At 41.3% G+C, this 16,999-nt stretch overlaps 1 protein-coding gene across 2 annotated transcripts in view; it reads right to left on the reverse strand.

Annotated features, from left to right (window-relative positions):
* Positions 1-2,257: 2,257 nt before the first annotated feature.
* The window catches only part of LOC148034149 (amino-acid permease BAT1-like), a 38,130-nt gene continuing 23,388 nt past the window's right edge, over positions 2,258-16,999 (reverse strand). Inside the window, exons 3-8 of one of the 2 annotated variants that reach the window (XR_015691440.1) lie at positions 16,014-16,133; positions 15,288-15,479; positions 6,116-6,421; positions 5,812-5,994; positions 4,983-5,703; positions 2,258-4,896 (exon numbers count right to left, since the gene is read on the reverse strand). Coding sequence is in view for 1 of the 2 variants with exons in the window: in XM_087682186.1 (XP_087538312.1) it covers positions 5,218-5,703; positions 5,812-5,994; positions 6,116-6,421; positions 15,288-15,479; positions 16,014-16,133 (1,287 nt within the window). In the remaining variant the exon portion in view is untranslated. Of the gene's footprint in view, positions 5,704-5,811; positions 5,995-6,115; positions 6,422-15,287; positions 15,480-16,013; positions 16,134-16,999 lie in introns of both variants that reach the window. The other variant, XM_087682186.1, reaches the window with a different exon arrangement.

Below are 16,999 nucleotides of genomic sequence, written 5' to 3' on the forward strand. Positions count from 1 at the left end.
AACTAACCTTCAATCAAAAGATAGAGGATAGCCAATAGACTTATCATCCTACATATGAAACCACTCAAGGACATTCTGGATATACTCCTTTTGTGACAAATAAAGAAAAAGGAGCCCTTGGGAGTGATTACATGTGATGCACATCCCAAGAATACCTTAGCTATGTACCCATGTCCTTCATCTCAAAGCTCTTCTATAGCTAAGTTGTCAAGGTATCCAGCTCAATATGAGCTCTCCCAGCAATAAGCATATCATCCACGTAGAGTATCAAAATCACAAGGCTTCTATCACGAGCCTTCTTCCTGTATAAACACAAATCCATAGCACTACAACTATATCCCTGTGAATGCATAAAAGCATAAAATTTGTGGTATCATTTCCTAGGTATCTACTTAAGGCCATAAAGGCTCTTTCTCAACTTGCACACCGAACACCATATTAGAGAATTTGAAAATTTTCCAAGTCCCAATTTTAAATAAGTGATAAATATTTAACCACATGGCTAAATCTTGATCCATATTGAAAGTGGAATTTGGAAAGATAGCTTATATAGCATTTAGGGTAGACTCCACCTTTAAGTAAGACGATAAGATTTGACCATGTGGTGAAATAATAAAGGTATTGGGAGTTCCCAAAGTGCATGGAAATTTCCAAATTCCCTAATATAGTGTTACTAGGTATGCCCTGTCTTTTTCTTCAAAACCCTTAGGTTGCTACATATAGATCTTATCATGCAAGTCTCCATATACAAAAGTCATATTTACATTCATCTAATAAAGCTCCCAAATCTAGCTAAGCAACCAATATCTGTAACAAGTGTAGGGTCATCATTTGAGCATAGGAGAAAAGACTTCATCAAAGTTAACACCACATTCATGCTTGAAACCCTTAACTACCAATATGGCCTTATAAGAATGCTTGGGACGCCCTACCCACTTACATGGCAACGACTTCTTACTACTAGGCAAAGGAACTAAATCTCATGTATGGTTAGTCTCTAAGGAGTTAAACTTCAACTACATAGCCCTGTCCCATGAGTGACTCATCTTTGTGCATGGCCTCATCATAAGAGAGAGGCTCACATGCATCTATTACCATAGCATAATCCATGGAGAGCATAAAGCACTCAGGATGACGTCTAGCTCTAGTAGAGCATCTCAAAGTAGGGTGTCTTACATAATATGCGGGCTTGGGCTACTGGAGCATCAACTACAACAAGCTATCTAGCTAGTTGTACGAGAGCAGGAGGCACCTCCTAAAAGATCACCATGTATACCTCAACCATCTAGTTAGGCTGCTTATGCATCTTTTTCTCATGAAAAATGATATCATGGCTGCGGATAACCTTTTGAGCCTACGAATCCCATAAGTGATAGCCCATCTCAGCTACCTTCCCATAACCAAGAAGGATACATTTTATGGACTTAGGATCCATCTTATTGTACTTATCCTTTAGTACATGGTAGAATGTCTCATAACGAAAGACGTGCAAATGAGCATAGGATGGAGGTTTCCCAGCCCATACCTCCTCGAGAACCGAGCAATCAATAGCAATGCAAGGAGACATGTTAATCAAGTGTACAACAATAGTAACTGCCTCAGCCCAAAAGTGTTGGGGTAAGCATGTCTGGCTAAGCATACTATGGACTCTCTCCTGAATTGTCCAATTCATGTGTTCGACAATACCATTCTGGGGAGAGATGTAGAGGGCAATCAACTAACGCTTAATACATCGATGATCGCAAAACTACTCAAAAGCTTTTGAGACATACTCACCCCCATTACCTGACTTGAAGTATTACAACTTATATCCAGACTAGTTCTCAACAAGAGCAAGCCAATTCTAAAAGGTAGACAAAATATCCGATTCATGCTTAATAGGATAATCCTAGACCTTATGTGAGTAATCATCAATGAATGTGACAAAGTACTTCGCACGATTCAGTGACTGGCAAGGCATGAAACCACATACATCCGAATTGACAAGAGCCAAAGGCTCACCCATACACTTAATGCCAGACTTCTTATGTGTACTATGTGTCTGCTGACTATATAAACAACGATCACAAGACTCAAAACATTTATATTCTAGGGGTGAAAGATACTGCAAATTGCTAAGCATTTTGATTCCTTTCAAAGACATATGTCCAAGGTGATGATACCAAAGAGATACATATGGAATTGGAGCCACATTCAAAACATGGTGAATTGACCCAGATACAAGCAAAGGATAGAGGGCACTAGACTTGGACCATGTGCAATAACAAGATTTCCACATACAATCTTCTATGAGGAATCACCAAAAGAAACAACATAACCTGCATCATTCAAGGTGCCAACAGAGATAAGGCTCTTCGTGAGAGCCAATACATGATGTATATTATGAAGAGTGAATATGTTGCATGAACCAAAATGTAGTTGGGCATCATCAATTTTGAGATATTGGCAATCACACCTGGCTTACCTCTTTGTATGAAGCAATGTGGACTTAAGATAAAGAATCCCATATGCACATTGGTGAAAAGTGCAGCCTAGTCTATTCCTATAAAATCTTGTACTTGCTCTCTTTTCGAATACAATGTCATAGTACTTTTGTACTTCCAGCAAAGTGTTTGTGTCATTGTCAATACACAAGATTGTGTTTATGAGTCCAAGCTTCCATCTTGAAACCTAATTCACTTGTGTGACATTTGATCTTCATGTCTGTTATCTCATGAGCTCACTCTTCCTCTTTCAACCTCCATAACCATGCTTTAGATCTGATACTCAAATCTAAGAGTTTTGGTGATGATTTATTACTCTAGCATAGACAAAGACTCTCTAACTGTTCGATTCATAGAGATCAGGTTCCACACCCGCATCAAGCTCATCTTGATGAAGAAGGATATTTGGGCCAATACCAATGGCAAGGAGAAAAAGCCTCAAGATGCAGACCTTATATTTACTTGGCAAAAGAATGATGATAAAGCACAGGCCATCATTAAGCTGGAATTGAATAACAATTACATCCACCATGTAGTACCTGTGAAACATCTAATGATACATGGAAGAGATTAGATACTTTGTTTGGTACACAATCAAAATCATCTAAGTATAGATTACTGATTGAATTTTTTAGACTAGATATAAAATCAAACACATCTCTTGCAACTCACTTAAACTACATAAAAAGTCTCTTAATATAGCTTGCAAGAATTTATCTCAAGATGTATAAAGATATTTGTATTGGTGTGTTGTTGAAAAGCCTATCTGCTAACTATAATAATATATTAACTATATTGATCAACATGCCTAGTCCTAAACTAGTTGACATTAAGGCCTCCCTACTAGAAGAAGAAAAGAAGGTAAAATCCAAAGAAAAACCAAGCACCTCTAAAGATGAATAAATGTTATATATAAGTACCATGCACAAAGGCAAGAAAGATCAATTGATATGTGACTTCTGCAAAAGAATCGAGCACACTGAGAAATTCTTTCATGCCATGAAGAAGTTCCAAAAGACCTATCTAGTTGTTGTTAAAGAAAAAGAGGACCATGGAGCAAAAGAAGAAGAAGAAGAAGAAAAAAAAGAATACCACCAAGAGAAGGACAAGCCTTATCAATCTTTCTATTCTAAGAGACTTTTTTAGCCTTGTATTTCCTAGCCTTGATACTTGTGACATAAGCTTGTAAACTCCTCATGTAACCTTGTACTACAACCTCTGTACACTTTATGAGGCCCCTGTTACAACCTCTAGATGTCCACCACGTCTTTGGTATCCACACTTAGCCTTTTCTGTGACAACATTTGGTGTTTACCATGTTTGTGGTGTACCCACACTTTAAAGGTGGTTGCTTACTAAAGCATCTACACACTTTGTACATTTTTGGTTTGTGATTGAGAAGGGGTGTTGAGATATTGGCAATCACACCTAGCTTAGCCTCTTGGTATGGAGCAATGTGGGCTCAAGAATGCATAAAAACCGCCCATGTAACTACTACTTACGACATCTAGCGATCACCTTGCTTAGACTTTTTGTGGCAATCTTACAAGTAAAGCGAACATAGTGTGACATGTTCTTTTGCCTCTTCACTTAAGCCGGTTACACACAATCCTAGACGACCAATTTGACGTGCAAGAGGAAAGGGCGTTCAGCCATGTTGACAAGGGATTGGACTTCTAATATTCACGTGACAGACAGTTTTAGACGGGATATTCCGCCACCCAAGAGTGAAATGCACGCCCAAGCCACTAGGAGACAATCACCATTATTTAAAAAGGTGCACAACAGCTGACATGTCTTAAACCTTTAACCAAATGGTTGAAAGTTTGAGGCCCTAACCGATGGGCCAAACATGACTTGTTATTTCTTTTGGTCGTGCCCAATATGTAAGTAATAGCCTGGACTATTTTGAGGACAAGTAGGACTTCTGGCCCGGTGTGAAGCCGGAATTAATAAAAATATGGCTACCTTTACTTTGAAACTTTGCACAAGACTTCGGATGTGACACAACCCTGATATGACCTCATCTTGTCTACCTCAAATACCTCAAAAGATCTAGCCGCCTAGTTCACGAGAAGTTTCCTCTGACAACACCAGGTAAAAACACATTACAAAGAAGATAACCAGATCTTAAGGCTTTTTGGTGATGACTAGGTGTAAGCTCTCCGGCTGCCTTCCACGTAGTAGCAAACAGCTGATGATGGTAACGAAGTTGCTTTCAAAAGCCGGGCCGAGGACACGGTAAGTGGACGCATAGAGCAACAAGCCTGACAGCTTGAGACCCTCTCCGTCACACACCCAACTCTCCAATTGGAGGGCCAACAGAAACTGAGAAGAGTATCGTACAAATAACACCATATCATAAGCAGCAGTGAGGCAACAATTGTCACATTGGTCGATGCTGTACATGCACCTGAGAGAGTTTTGGGAGAAGACCATTGGGAAGAAGTAATAATGTGACGCCCTCAAATTGGGTAATCATAAATATACAATACTTACAATTTAGGAGGGTCAACGCTTTTGACAGGCCCATTGAACCATTTCCTAGCATCAACAGCCCACCATAGAATAACAAGTGTAAACACCACACGTGAAGATAATTAACGTGTCAACAATTGTCACAATGGTCGATGCTGTAAATGCACCGGAGAGAGTATTGGTAGTCGGCCATTGAGAAGAAGCAGATCATAATAATGGGACACCCTCAAATTGGGTAGTCATAGATATACAAGGCTTACAATTTAGGAGGGTCGACGTTTTTGACAGGGCCCTTGAACCATTTCCTAGCATCAACAACCCACCATAGCATAACGAGTGTAAGCACCACTGCTAAAGCAATTGGTGCGTAGTTGAAGGTTTTCATTTGGATCGGGTACTGCGTGGGAAGTAGGAAGACAGCACAAGTGTAGCAGATCCAGAGGAATGCCACCAAGCATACACTACGGCTGTAAATGCCAAGGTAGAAAGGACCAGGTCTAAAATCTCTCTCCAACATGATCATTCGTGCAAATATAGGAACAGCATAGCCACCAACCCATCCAATGGTACATATGGAGGTGATGGCTGTGAACACAACATTCACTCCTAGGATCGGTAGACCCAAAAGCCCACAAATAAAAGCACAAAGCCACACTGCATTTGTAGGTATTTTGCGCCTCGGATGTATTTTTCGCCACAATCTTGAGCCTGGAATTCCTCCATCTCTAGACAAAGCATACACCTTAAAAAGTAAAAATAAAACCATTTTAGTAAACATGCCGCTTAATCCCATCAAATTGAACTAACTGACGATCGACATAATATATATCCTATCATCCAAAAAACTTACAACTCGTGCTGCACTTGTCAATATGGAAAGCCCACCAAAGAAAAATGACCCCCATATGACAAATAAAAGAATAATTGCACCAGTAGGACTACCAAAACGTCCATGGAAGGCATCATACAGGATCTGAGCTATAACAAAGTTGCCAGCAGTCTCATTGGTTGGATCATACAAATAAGAGGGATCCTGACACGCCACAAGACATGTTTAAAAAGTTAGAAGATAAAGAAGAAGTTGCAATCCACTCAAATCAACTTCCATTTGCTGACATTAATGAGCATCCTCATGGGCGGCATTTTGCGACTACCTGAATGCTGAATGTGACAGCCAAAATGTATGCCCATCCAAAGACTGAAATAATACCAATGCTAGTAAGAATTGCAATAGGACCATTTTTATCAGCTCCCTTTGTTTCCTCTGTTAAATGTGCAGCAGCATCATACCCATAAAGCGAGTACTGGCTGACAAGGAAAGAAAGAACCAGTGCATATGGTTTACTGTGTATTCCTGTTAATTCTGTAGACATATGAAATTTTGAAAAAACATATGATGCTGGCTGAGTTGATGGTGCAACCAAGGGGAGCAAGATTACAATAACTGCTCCTCCAATCACCTAAAGAAAGAAAAACAAACCCCTTTTATCATTCCAAGGTTTATATGAGACTAGGGACTCGTGGAAACATTTTCATAGAATCATAAAATACAGATGGAAACACTTTGGTGGCATCTCATATACTATTGAAAATCTTTCAAACCTAATCTTCTTAAGGATGTTAAAAGAGTCTATTATACCAGTTGAGCACCATCAAGCAAAACAAGTTTTCCTCTGTGCATAGTGTTCCAGCATGCAGATGATAATTGACATGTCAGAAGAAGTGAACCGATATCTGAAATGGAAGGTTTATTGCTGTAAGGCAGCCAGTTAGAGCACAAAGTTTGTTTCCCGACAACCATGTCCATAGGCTAGTGACACAGCAGTGAGCTATATTGGCAAGTAAATGGCAATGGCAATGCCTGTGGCAGTGCAATGGCAGATGAGGTGGCCACGTGAGGCAATAAACAGACAATTATGAACTCTCTATGAGTGGATTCCCTTGTGGGATAGTGAGCCATGCTGCAAGCCAAACCCCTTTACAATGTGTTTCCATTGGTGGGATGGTGAATCTAATGGCTGCTCACATGCACTTCGTCAAAATCTCTTAACATGCTACTGGCATGTCTACTTCACAGATTTCTGTTACTCCTGCTACATAATTTTGTGAGAGTGCGTTTAAGTCTAGACAAAAATTTGATTCAATCAAGCATTGTGTTTGTGGTGGCAAATCCTTGAGTAATGTGCTCATCGAAAGATCATTAGCTGTGGAAATTGCCTCAGATTTGCTGTTGTTGCTAATTATGGTGTGAAAGCGACCCAATTGATCTAATGCTCCCATATTGCTACTTTGGTTCAAATACGAAAGGTAAAGCAATTGTGCCCCATGTATGGAGAATCAACATTGCACCAACTCAGAAAGCAATAATGAGAATGCTGTGAGGCAGGCTTTTCTGTACTTAGTGGGGGTTAACAATGCCCTCTGGTTGATGATTTTGAAGTTCATATTTTCAAGGCATGAGAGACTCAAAACATAGATGACTCTTTCGGCTCTTTGGTAGATATAAACACAACTAATGGTCATGGAACATTTTGGGCTTGCAGGATCGTTTGAACAGAAAACTTAAATCCAGTCACTTCTGGCAAACAATCCGATTTGAAAGCATAGAACTCGAGCAAAGATTTTCACATTGTTGCTGATTTTTTTCATATACACAAACCTGAGCTGAGAATAAGTGAGCTTGAATCTGAATCATGGAAATATCGCACTGATAATAGGTTTGCTGCCCCATCACATCTCAGTTGGTGACTAATGCACGATAACTCTTGCTTCAATACTATTCCCATAGTTTCCTTACATCAAGCTGAAAGTATGGAGTATGGTTCCACTTGTTGAACTTGAAATTGCATTCCATACATTGGATACACTGAATTCTCCAGGTTCAGACAGAATTACAATTGATTTTTATTTTTTTGGGGGTAACTGTTGAAAGACCAAATTCTCTGTATGATCCATCATGGTGGGTATGCACGAGTTGTTCTTAATAGAAGGAAGTAAGGGTTGGTCACATTAATCCCAATAGCAGTTGTGTGATGGACTTGTAGATTAGGGCACAATATCCATGATGCACATTGTTTACAAATTTGTGGCTAAAATGCTAGCAAATTGCTTATCGGTTTATGATATTCATCTTATCCAATATGCTTGTGCAGTTCTGCATCAAAATATGGGTAACATTCCCAATGCTTGTATTGTGACTGAATATGCTCAATGTACAGACTGAGTATGTAGTCGTCATGCAAATCAATATTGAAAAAGCCTTTGATACTGCACAATGCTAAGTATTGCACAAATTAAAGATAAGAAGGGTTTTGGACCGAAAATAGAAACCATCATATTTTAGTTGTATGATGGAGGTTCAGCAAATGTGTTATTAATAATGAGCTCTGTGTTCCTCGGTTTCTTGGGACATAATATGCGAGGATACCACCTTAGTGGCATGCTAGATGATACTGCCAATGACATAATAAAGTAGTGGAACAAGATCGTTTGCATGGCAGACAGTTACTGCTTAGCAAATCTTTGGTTACTCATGCTTATGCTGATCCTTATTTTTCCCCATAGATACTTTTAAAATGTACATGGTTGCCATTATGGAAGTTCTGCATTTATATAGCCTGATTGCTGCTTAATCAGGCTGCTTAAAGAATCAATTTTGTTAGTTCTAAATGCTTGCATCTCAAATTGTGATTAGTACTCTGTTTTATGGCCAGACGAGACATTTCAGCAGATCTGCTAGTTAGGCAACTTGGATATCCTATTTGCTGGATAACCTCTCTTAAACAGCAGAGGCAATGTTTTATAAATAAGCTCAATCACAATATAGATTTTTGGATGCCTTGAACTTAAACCCTCCATGTTCAGTTTAAAAGAAAGCCACCAATTATCATGCTGACTGTGCTGTTTCATTTACCTCTGGGTGCATGTGGAACAAAGATATTGATATTTTCATGTTTCAGGCTTACGAATGCCTTTGGTGCACAAAGAGTGATACAGAAGCTTAAAGGCTTTTAAGGAAAGATGTTGTATGCATACCCAAAAATGCATGAAGGACTGATTATCTTGAACATTTACCACCATTTGAATTTCCATGTTCGGTCTCGTTTTAGTCTCACATGGCTTGCAGAATCACCACGTAGAAACAAAAAAAGAGATGTTGCTCACATTGTGACGAAGGAAGGTAACCAGAATCATGATGAGTAGGCAAATCTCCCCAAGATAAATGCTAAGCAGAGTGTTCTTAGGACATCATAGACTATGTGGCTTCAAGCTTGACCATTAGTTGGCAGGGCAACCCACGTGGGGTGACTTCAAGGCCTGAACAATGCTTGTATGATGGGCCTTGATTTGAAGCCATGGTAGGAACACTAAAGGTCACACCAAATCGTGTGGCAAGTAAAGAAGGCTTGTGATATGGCATCCTTAGCAGCAGTGTCAAAATGCAATGCTTGCTCATAGTTTCTGCAAAACACACAGTTATTTTCTCAAGTGTTTTTTTGCATGTGAAGCAAGATATGACAACAAGAGTTGCATCACCATTGCCAAAAATATAGTATTCAGAGATTCCATACCACCATGTGTGATCTAACCAAGGATGGGATATTATAGTTCATCTGTTCTCTAACAGAGGAGAATGAAGCAGACATCTAAATAAAATAAGGCACTTACAAAGGATTTGCTCTGAGTTCATCTTCAAAGGTAGACTATAGTTCACTCATGGGTGGATGTGTTAGATATGCTCAATGACCCACCCTCATAAGCTACCACCAATGGTCCATCATACTCAATGTTGTAAGGTCCCATTATGAGGAGAAGCAATGTGTGAGCCTGGACCTCGGTTGGGTCCTAACTTGTATGTCAAATGAGATCTATGTGACAAGATGGTAAAAAGGTGACCTATGTGGGTCTAGCATATGGGTTAGATAGAGTAGTTAAGCTAGTGGCAACTCCAAGCACGTTGCAATGAGTTGGGGAGGTGAAAATGATGAAGGGCCCCTATTTTGGATCCCAAGGGCTGTAGACTTGACAATAATAGTGTCAAAATGACTAAGTGACCAGAGAAACAGTAGGGTTTGCGAGGGAAAACACATTGTGTTTACGGCAAACACTAAGAGAGAGAGAAGAAACACAGAAGATGATGAAAGATGAATCATGCTAATAAAGTGAATGTGATACAAGGGTGCCATAGCACAAAGGAAGCCTTGGAGTGCAAGAAGACTCCTGAGAAGCCTCCGAGTCTACAAACATAGGATGAGGAGGTGTCCCCTGGAGCAGGGAGACTACCATTGAAGGGTGAGCAGCCTCTAAATCTACAAACATAGGGATGAAGAGTGATACCTACGAGCAAGGAGACAACCGATGAAGCCTCCGTCTGCAAACACAAGCCTGATGAGGTGACGCCAACTGCTGGAGTGACGTCAGAAGGGTGGGAAGCAACCAAGAACCAAACGCAAGGTGCAACTGCCTCTGATGAAGGTGACGCCTACTAGAGAGAGATGCCAGATGGTGAGGAACCTCCTTGGCAACCAAACGCACAAAAGGTAGAGCGGCCGAAAGGGTGGAGGATGACGCAAGATAGGGTGGATGTTGATGCCAAGAGAGTATGGACTCCAAACGCAAGGTATAGGAGCACAAAAGATGTTGTTGCCAACAATGGAGGATGGACGCCATTTGTAGAGGAGCACACTGCCACCATAAATGCAGCCAGCTGAAGATGAAAACTGGCGCTAGCAACAGGTGTAGATGGTGGTAGGAGAGAAGAGAGAGATGATGGAAGAGAGAGAGCGTCAAAAGACTGACGAAGAGAGAGTGGGAGTGACTAACTAAAGAATCAACAGTAAGGAATGAATGAGAGAGTGACCTATAAATAGGCACAATTAGTCTAGGGTGGCACCCCTTTTTGGGGCTGCAAACCCTAAACACAAAGCGCAAAAATGCAAAAAACGCAAACTATGGGTGAAGGGTGAAGGGATTCTCAACACCCCCTCTCACGCCCAAAAAGGAGAACAAGAGAGAGTAAGGTGGAGATGCAATGCTACATACTGAAGAATGCTCATGCAAGAGGTGCCACTTGGACAGTGTCCCTTGTGGGGAAACTTGTTCACTTGCCTAAGCACCCTAATACACAGATGATGCATAGGAGGAATGTCGGGGACTTGGGTGGTATCGAGAACCATAAGGATATGCCTATACTCGACCTCGAGAGTTGACTCCATGTTGACCAAGGGACGAAGAAGATCCACTCTGTAATCTGAGAATACCACTTGAAAGGAGACCGTTGAAGATAGTCAGGAGATTGGATGAGCTGTAGATCCTGAAACTCAACCTCGGGAGAGAAGCCACTAGCTTCGTGACTCCATGTTGGAAGGAATACGAAGTCCTAGCCACCAAATCACTGCTAAAGACCCAAGGGTCCTGATCTAAGTGGATCCTCCAGATCCTGGATATGGGTAGAGGAAATGATTGCTCAAAGGAGAGCCACTCCTCGAACGCGAAAGGTGGTGGTGTGTGAAGAACTTCATGGCATATAGGATTCCTCTCTGAATCGGAAGGAGTAATAGTAGGAGACCCCTCTGAGGGTGAAGTGAGAAAATCCCCCTTTGAATGCCAATCTGAGAGAGAAAGGAAATCCAACCACTCATGGTTCACGGATTGCGAAGCATCTAATGACAAAGGAAGTGCTGCCAATCGTACTGAAGAAGATATCTAGGGCTTAGAAGAAGAAGAAATCGAAAAGCACCCAAAAGTGACCTCTCAAACCTGAGTGAAAGAGGGTGGAGAAGAAGGAGGCTCAAGATGATCCAAGGGTGGGGAAAAATTACGGGCTCTCAGGAGAGTGGACTATGGAGGAGATGTGGGCCGTGGAAGCCACTGTACCCGAAAGTGAGTGGGGGAAACCTCCGCGCAGTGGGGCGGTCTCCAAGAGGGCTTATCACCTCATAAGGTATAAGAGTCTCCGTGTGCTCGAAAGGACTTAGTGCACATCGGGTGCGGCTTATTTCCTTCAGCAAAATACTCTGATAGCCGATGTAGAATGATCTCTATGGCCCAAAAAGGAGAGGTGGCACAAGGAGCGCCTGGTGGAAGACACATATACTCCAGAAGGGTGGGAAGCAAAGGTTGATGTCAACGGTCTTCGGTGGGAGGACCGTTCGTGCCACACTAGTAGCACCCAATAGGGACAATCTGTTAATGGAGGCGCCATGGTACCAATGTGGCAAACTAGAGAAGGGAGGGTAGGAGGGAGCGAAAATGATAGAGAAAACAAAAGTTGATGCCAAACCTACCATGCGTCTTTGTCTTCTCTGATGAGGAGGATCTTTGTGGCTCTCTCAGCACCTCCGGCACTGATACCATGTCAAAATGACTAAGTGACCAAAGAGACAATAGGGTTTGCAAAGGAAGACACAGTGCGTATAGCAAAAACTGAGAGAGAAAAGAAACACGGAAGATGATGAAAGATGAATCATGCTAATGAAGTGAATCTGATACAAGGGTGCAATAGCACAAAGGAAGCCTTGGAGTGCAGGAAGACTGCCGAAGAAGCCTCTGAGTCTGCAAACGCAGAATGAGGAGATGTCACCTGGAGCTAGGAGACACCCATTGAAGAGTGAGAGGCCTCTGAATCTGCAAACACAGGGATAAAGAGTGGTACCTACGAGCAAGGAGATAGCCAATGAAGCCTCCATCTGCAAACGCAAGCCTGATGAGGTGACACCAACTGCTAGAGTGACATCAAAAGGGTGGGAAGCAGCCACGAACCAAACGCAAGGTGCAACTGCCTCTGATGAAGGTCACACCTGTTGGAGAGAGATGCCAAATGGTGAGGAACCTCCCTAGCAGCCAAACGCAAAAAGGTGGAGTCGCCAAAAGGGTCAAGGATGACACCAAATAGGGTGGATGCTGACGCCAAGAGAGTGTGGACTCCAAACGCAAGGTGTAGGAGCACAGAAGATGTTGTTTCCAACCATGGAGAATGGACGCCAGTTGAAGACGAGCACACTGCCACCATAAACGCAACCAACTAGAGATTAAGGCTAGCGCCAGTAGCAAGTGGAGATGGTGGTATGAGGAGAGAGAGAGAGAGAGAGAGAGAGAGAGAGAGAGAGAGAGAGAGAGAGACGATGGAAGAGAGAGTGTCAAAAGACTGATAAAGAGAGAGTGGGAGTGACGGATTGAAGGATCAGTCGTAAGGAATGAATGAGAGTGGCCTATAAATAGGCACAGTCAGTCTAGGGTGGCGCCCCTTTTTGGGGCTACAAACCCTAAACACAAAACGCAAAAACACAAACAACGCAAACTGTGGATGAAGGGTGAAGGGTTTCTCAACAAATAGAAAATATTTCCTAGCCAGCTAGCAAAGGTTGATAAAATGGTATGTCAAACAAGCAACCAACCCCCTTTGCACACTATAAAAAGGAGACCCTCCCACAACCATAGTCATCCATTCATCAAGTAAAAGTCCATCCAACTAGCCTTAATCTCTTCACCTAGAATCCATCCAGATCGCCATCTAAGGTTCACTATGGAAGCGCACAAGTGGACAAAGCCATCATTGTATCACTTTGTTTGCAATTGAAGAAATCTCAATCCTTCTCTCATTTGTTGTATACTCTCTAATTTTTTCTTAGATTCTCTTCAATACGCTACGTAATTTTTACAATTTAGTGGTGACAAGTGGGATGTGCAAGAGTATAACCCCTCTCAACTGCCATTGAGAGGCTGCATTGGTAACTTGGGGTGGGATCAAGGTCCAATTTGGATCAAAATTATGAGTTGGATTCTCCTTCTGTTGCCTGGCTTTTTATAGCATTCTTCATCAATATGGATTTGTTGCCAATGGGAGGGCTTTAGGATCATCCGAGGAGGAGGATTTATCCTTTTTAAGACTTGCCTTTGCAACTTTGGCACTTGCTAATCTCACCAACAAAGAAGTTGAAACCAAGGCCCTTCTTGCATGGAAGAAAAGAATTTCTCAATTAGGTGATTTTATTGGCAAAGTAAGGATAGGGAGCAGCTTGAGGCCAGGTTGAAATTCCTTACGGCTGCTTGAGAGTAGAGGTAAGATGTGCTCGGGCATAGGTTGTGGGGTTCTCAGCAACAATGCACCGAACATACTCGATTGAGGGTTTAGTGTATTATGCATTGGTGGGATTCCTAACAAAGGAACACTTAACCGGCTTACATGAGAATGAGGTGCATTGTGCACAAGTTGAATGCTCAAAGACAAATCAACAACAGGCTGAGGAGAGCCACTTGGCACATGAGTTGGGTGGGTGCTATTCGCCGGACTCCAGAGTGTGAAGAAGGGAAATCACAACACCCAAACGCTCACGATGGCACGTCTCCCCTCCAAATATTAGTCAAAAGCATGGGCAAGAGCCATGCTTGCATTTTTCATGTGCACAAATAGGATAGCTCACAAGCTAACTGAACCACAGAGCTTGCAGTAGACCCTCCTCTTTAGTGACCCTACCAAGGAGGAGGACCAACTGAGTTTTCGACAGCAAGAGCCCCGACTTACATGAATAGGCCGTGTAAACCATTGTGTCCAACCAAGTGATGCTACTGATGAGACTTGAAATCACAGCCTCACACTTGTGATCCCAAGTATTAACTACTAGGCCATCAGCTTTGGGACTTGAAGAAGACAATTTTACCTTTGAGCTCTTTGTTTGTTAGAGAGCAATAGGCCCTTTAATTCCAACTCATTATCACTGCCACACTCTAAAATCCTTGGAATGTCACAGAGCTCTTTCAGGCCATAATGACTTCTAGTGTTTGCATTAAACTTGCGACATGTTGCCCTTTTCTATATTTTAATAACTTTGATCTACACATGTTCACTTGGCTACCCTTGCTTGAAGTCTCATCTATAACATAATGACTGCCCATTCCATGCATTTGACCTCCACAAGAACAGCATGTCGCATACCCACATGTGCATGTTCATTTTGGTTTCTAGATGGCAGAAATGTCTATTTCTTTTCAATTGAAGTCAAGTATTCTAAAGTATGGTCCGTTGAATGTGTTGAACCTGCAACCAAAAATAGGTATATGCACGAGCTTGAAAGAATGCTGCGCTTCAACATTGAAATGTAACTGTGCATAAAACATGCAATGCAATTTTAGGGACACCAATGAAGTCCATCATTTCAACAGTAAGACAAGACTCTATAACCAGAGCTGTTGAGTCTTGAGATGCATTGAACCAAATCCTTTTAAACAACACAATCTTGTTCTGCTACAACTGGCAAGTATGTAAATAATATCAGTCAAGATTTTAATTAGTAACTGATATAGGAATGGAAAAGTCTGAAACCAAACCTGCCACCAAACAGATATTATGTCAATGTAAGCTATCACTTCTAGGGCAAAAGTATTCAGTATTGCCCAGATAAGTGTAAGGCCAAGGTACATTGCCAAGAAAACACCACGAGGTGCTAAATAACCACCATCCTTGTTTGTCCCAGTGCTCAAAAGAATTATGTTTTGTAAAGTTTGTGAACCTGCATAAGCCTTAAAAGCAATTCCCTTTTTAGCTTGATAAAAAGACCTTCAACAGCAGATAGCAAAAAGACTTGAGCAACATGATACTGTGCACTTAATGATGTAACAAACAGTTATATCTTTAAGCAATTGCTTGTATTATGACATAAACATACTGCATTTTCTTTCAGCATGGTCTTGTTACTCAGATGACTTGAGGAAACAGAGGGTTTTAAATTTGCAATTTGTACCAACCAATGCAGTGTAAGCTAGATACTGTATACTTAATGATGCAACAGACAGTTATATCTTTGAGCAAAGAAATTTGCTTGTATCACAACAATAAAAACACTGCATATTCTTTCAGCATGGTCGTGTTACTCAGATGACTTGAGAAAATAGAGGGTTTTGAATTTGCAATTTGTACAAATCAATGCAGTGTAAGCCAGACAAGATTAATATGAGAATATCATGCATATCATCCACACATTAGAATATAAAAGTCAATATGCCAATTAAATAGTCCACCAAGGCTAATAAATGCTTGGGAATAAGTTGTCTTACCTGGGTTCCCACTCCTGCAATGAGACCAATTGTTTCAAGCCATGCACAGCACCACGAAGAAAATGGTCCCCACTTCGGTCCAGCAAGGTGCGCAGCCCAAAAGTAAAGTGATCCAGTAGTCTGTGTAACCAAATAGAAAAGGTCCATGGGCCTGCCTTTGCATTATTGCAAATTTTTGAAATGGTTTAAGAGAATCTTGATTATCCACTGAAAGTCACATACTGATAATAATCATGCAAATCTAGCAACAGGTCTCTGGATACAAGTAGAAAGTACTCATGAATAATATAAAAGAAATAGATGCTCACCAAGCCCAAGTTTCTGAAAGATGGCAACAGCTTATGTTAGCTGCTTCAAATCTTGAAGCATTGAACAAACAAGATCAGCCCAATTTTCGATAAACTTTAGTAAAAGTTAACACAACTCGCAGCACCCATGACCAGGAGGCAGTTGTACATCTTGCAATTTCTCATGTAACATGTTTTATCCTTTCTAGACCTTCTTTGAGATTTCTAAGGGCAGAGTCATGCTGGATATTCGCTGTCATGAACTGCTCCTCAATGGATATAGCCATTCCTTCAGTATTACAGCTGCCAGCATGACCATTCACTTTTTTTAAAACGCGTGGAACATTGTATACAAGAGGTGTTATGTTCCGTGTGAACATAACACATACCAAAAGCATTGGGAAAATGAGTAAATATTGTTGCCGCGATCCATAGTCAAACAAATATTGTTGTAGTCATCTCCTTTAAAAAGTATGGATGTCAATGGAATTATATTCAAAGACAATATGCTTGACAAGATTTCCATATAGCCTACAATGCTCAGTATCATACCTGATCATGAAAGTATAAGTAGGATCTCAAGGTATTGGAAACATGACAAATATACAGAAGTTTTTCCAGAACTCCAGTAGAGCAGGTAAATCAAGCTTGCAAATAAGCTGAGAGTTGACTCTAGCAAGCTCTGAGCAGCAAGGCAGC

The sequence above is a fragment of the Lygodium microphyllum genome, chromosome 7 (genome assembly GCF_053477565.2).
Source record: "Lygodium microphyllum isolate KBCC chromosome 7, Lygodium_microphyllum_v1.1.10, whole genome shotgun sequence".
Lineage (NCBI taxonomy): Eukaryota > Viridiplantae > Streptophyta > Polypodiopsida > Schizaeales > Lygodiaceae > Lygodium > Lygodium microphyllum.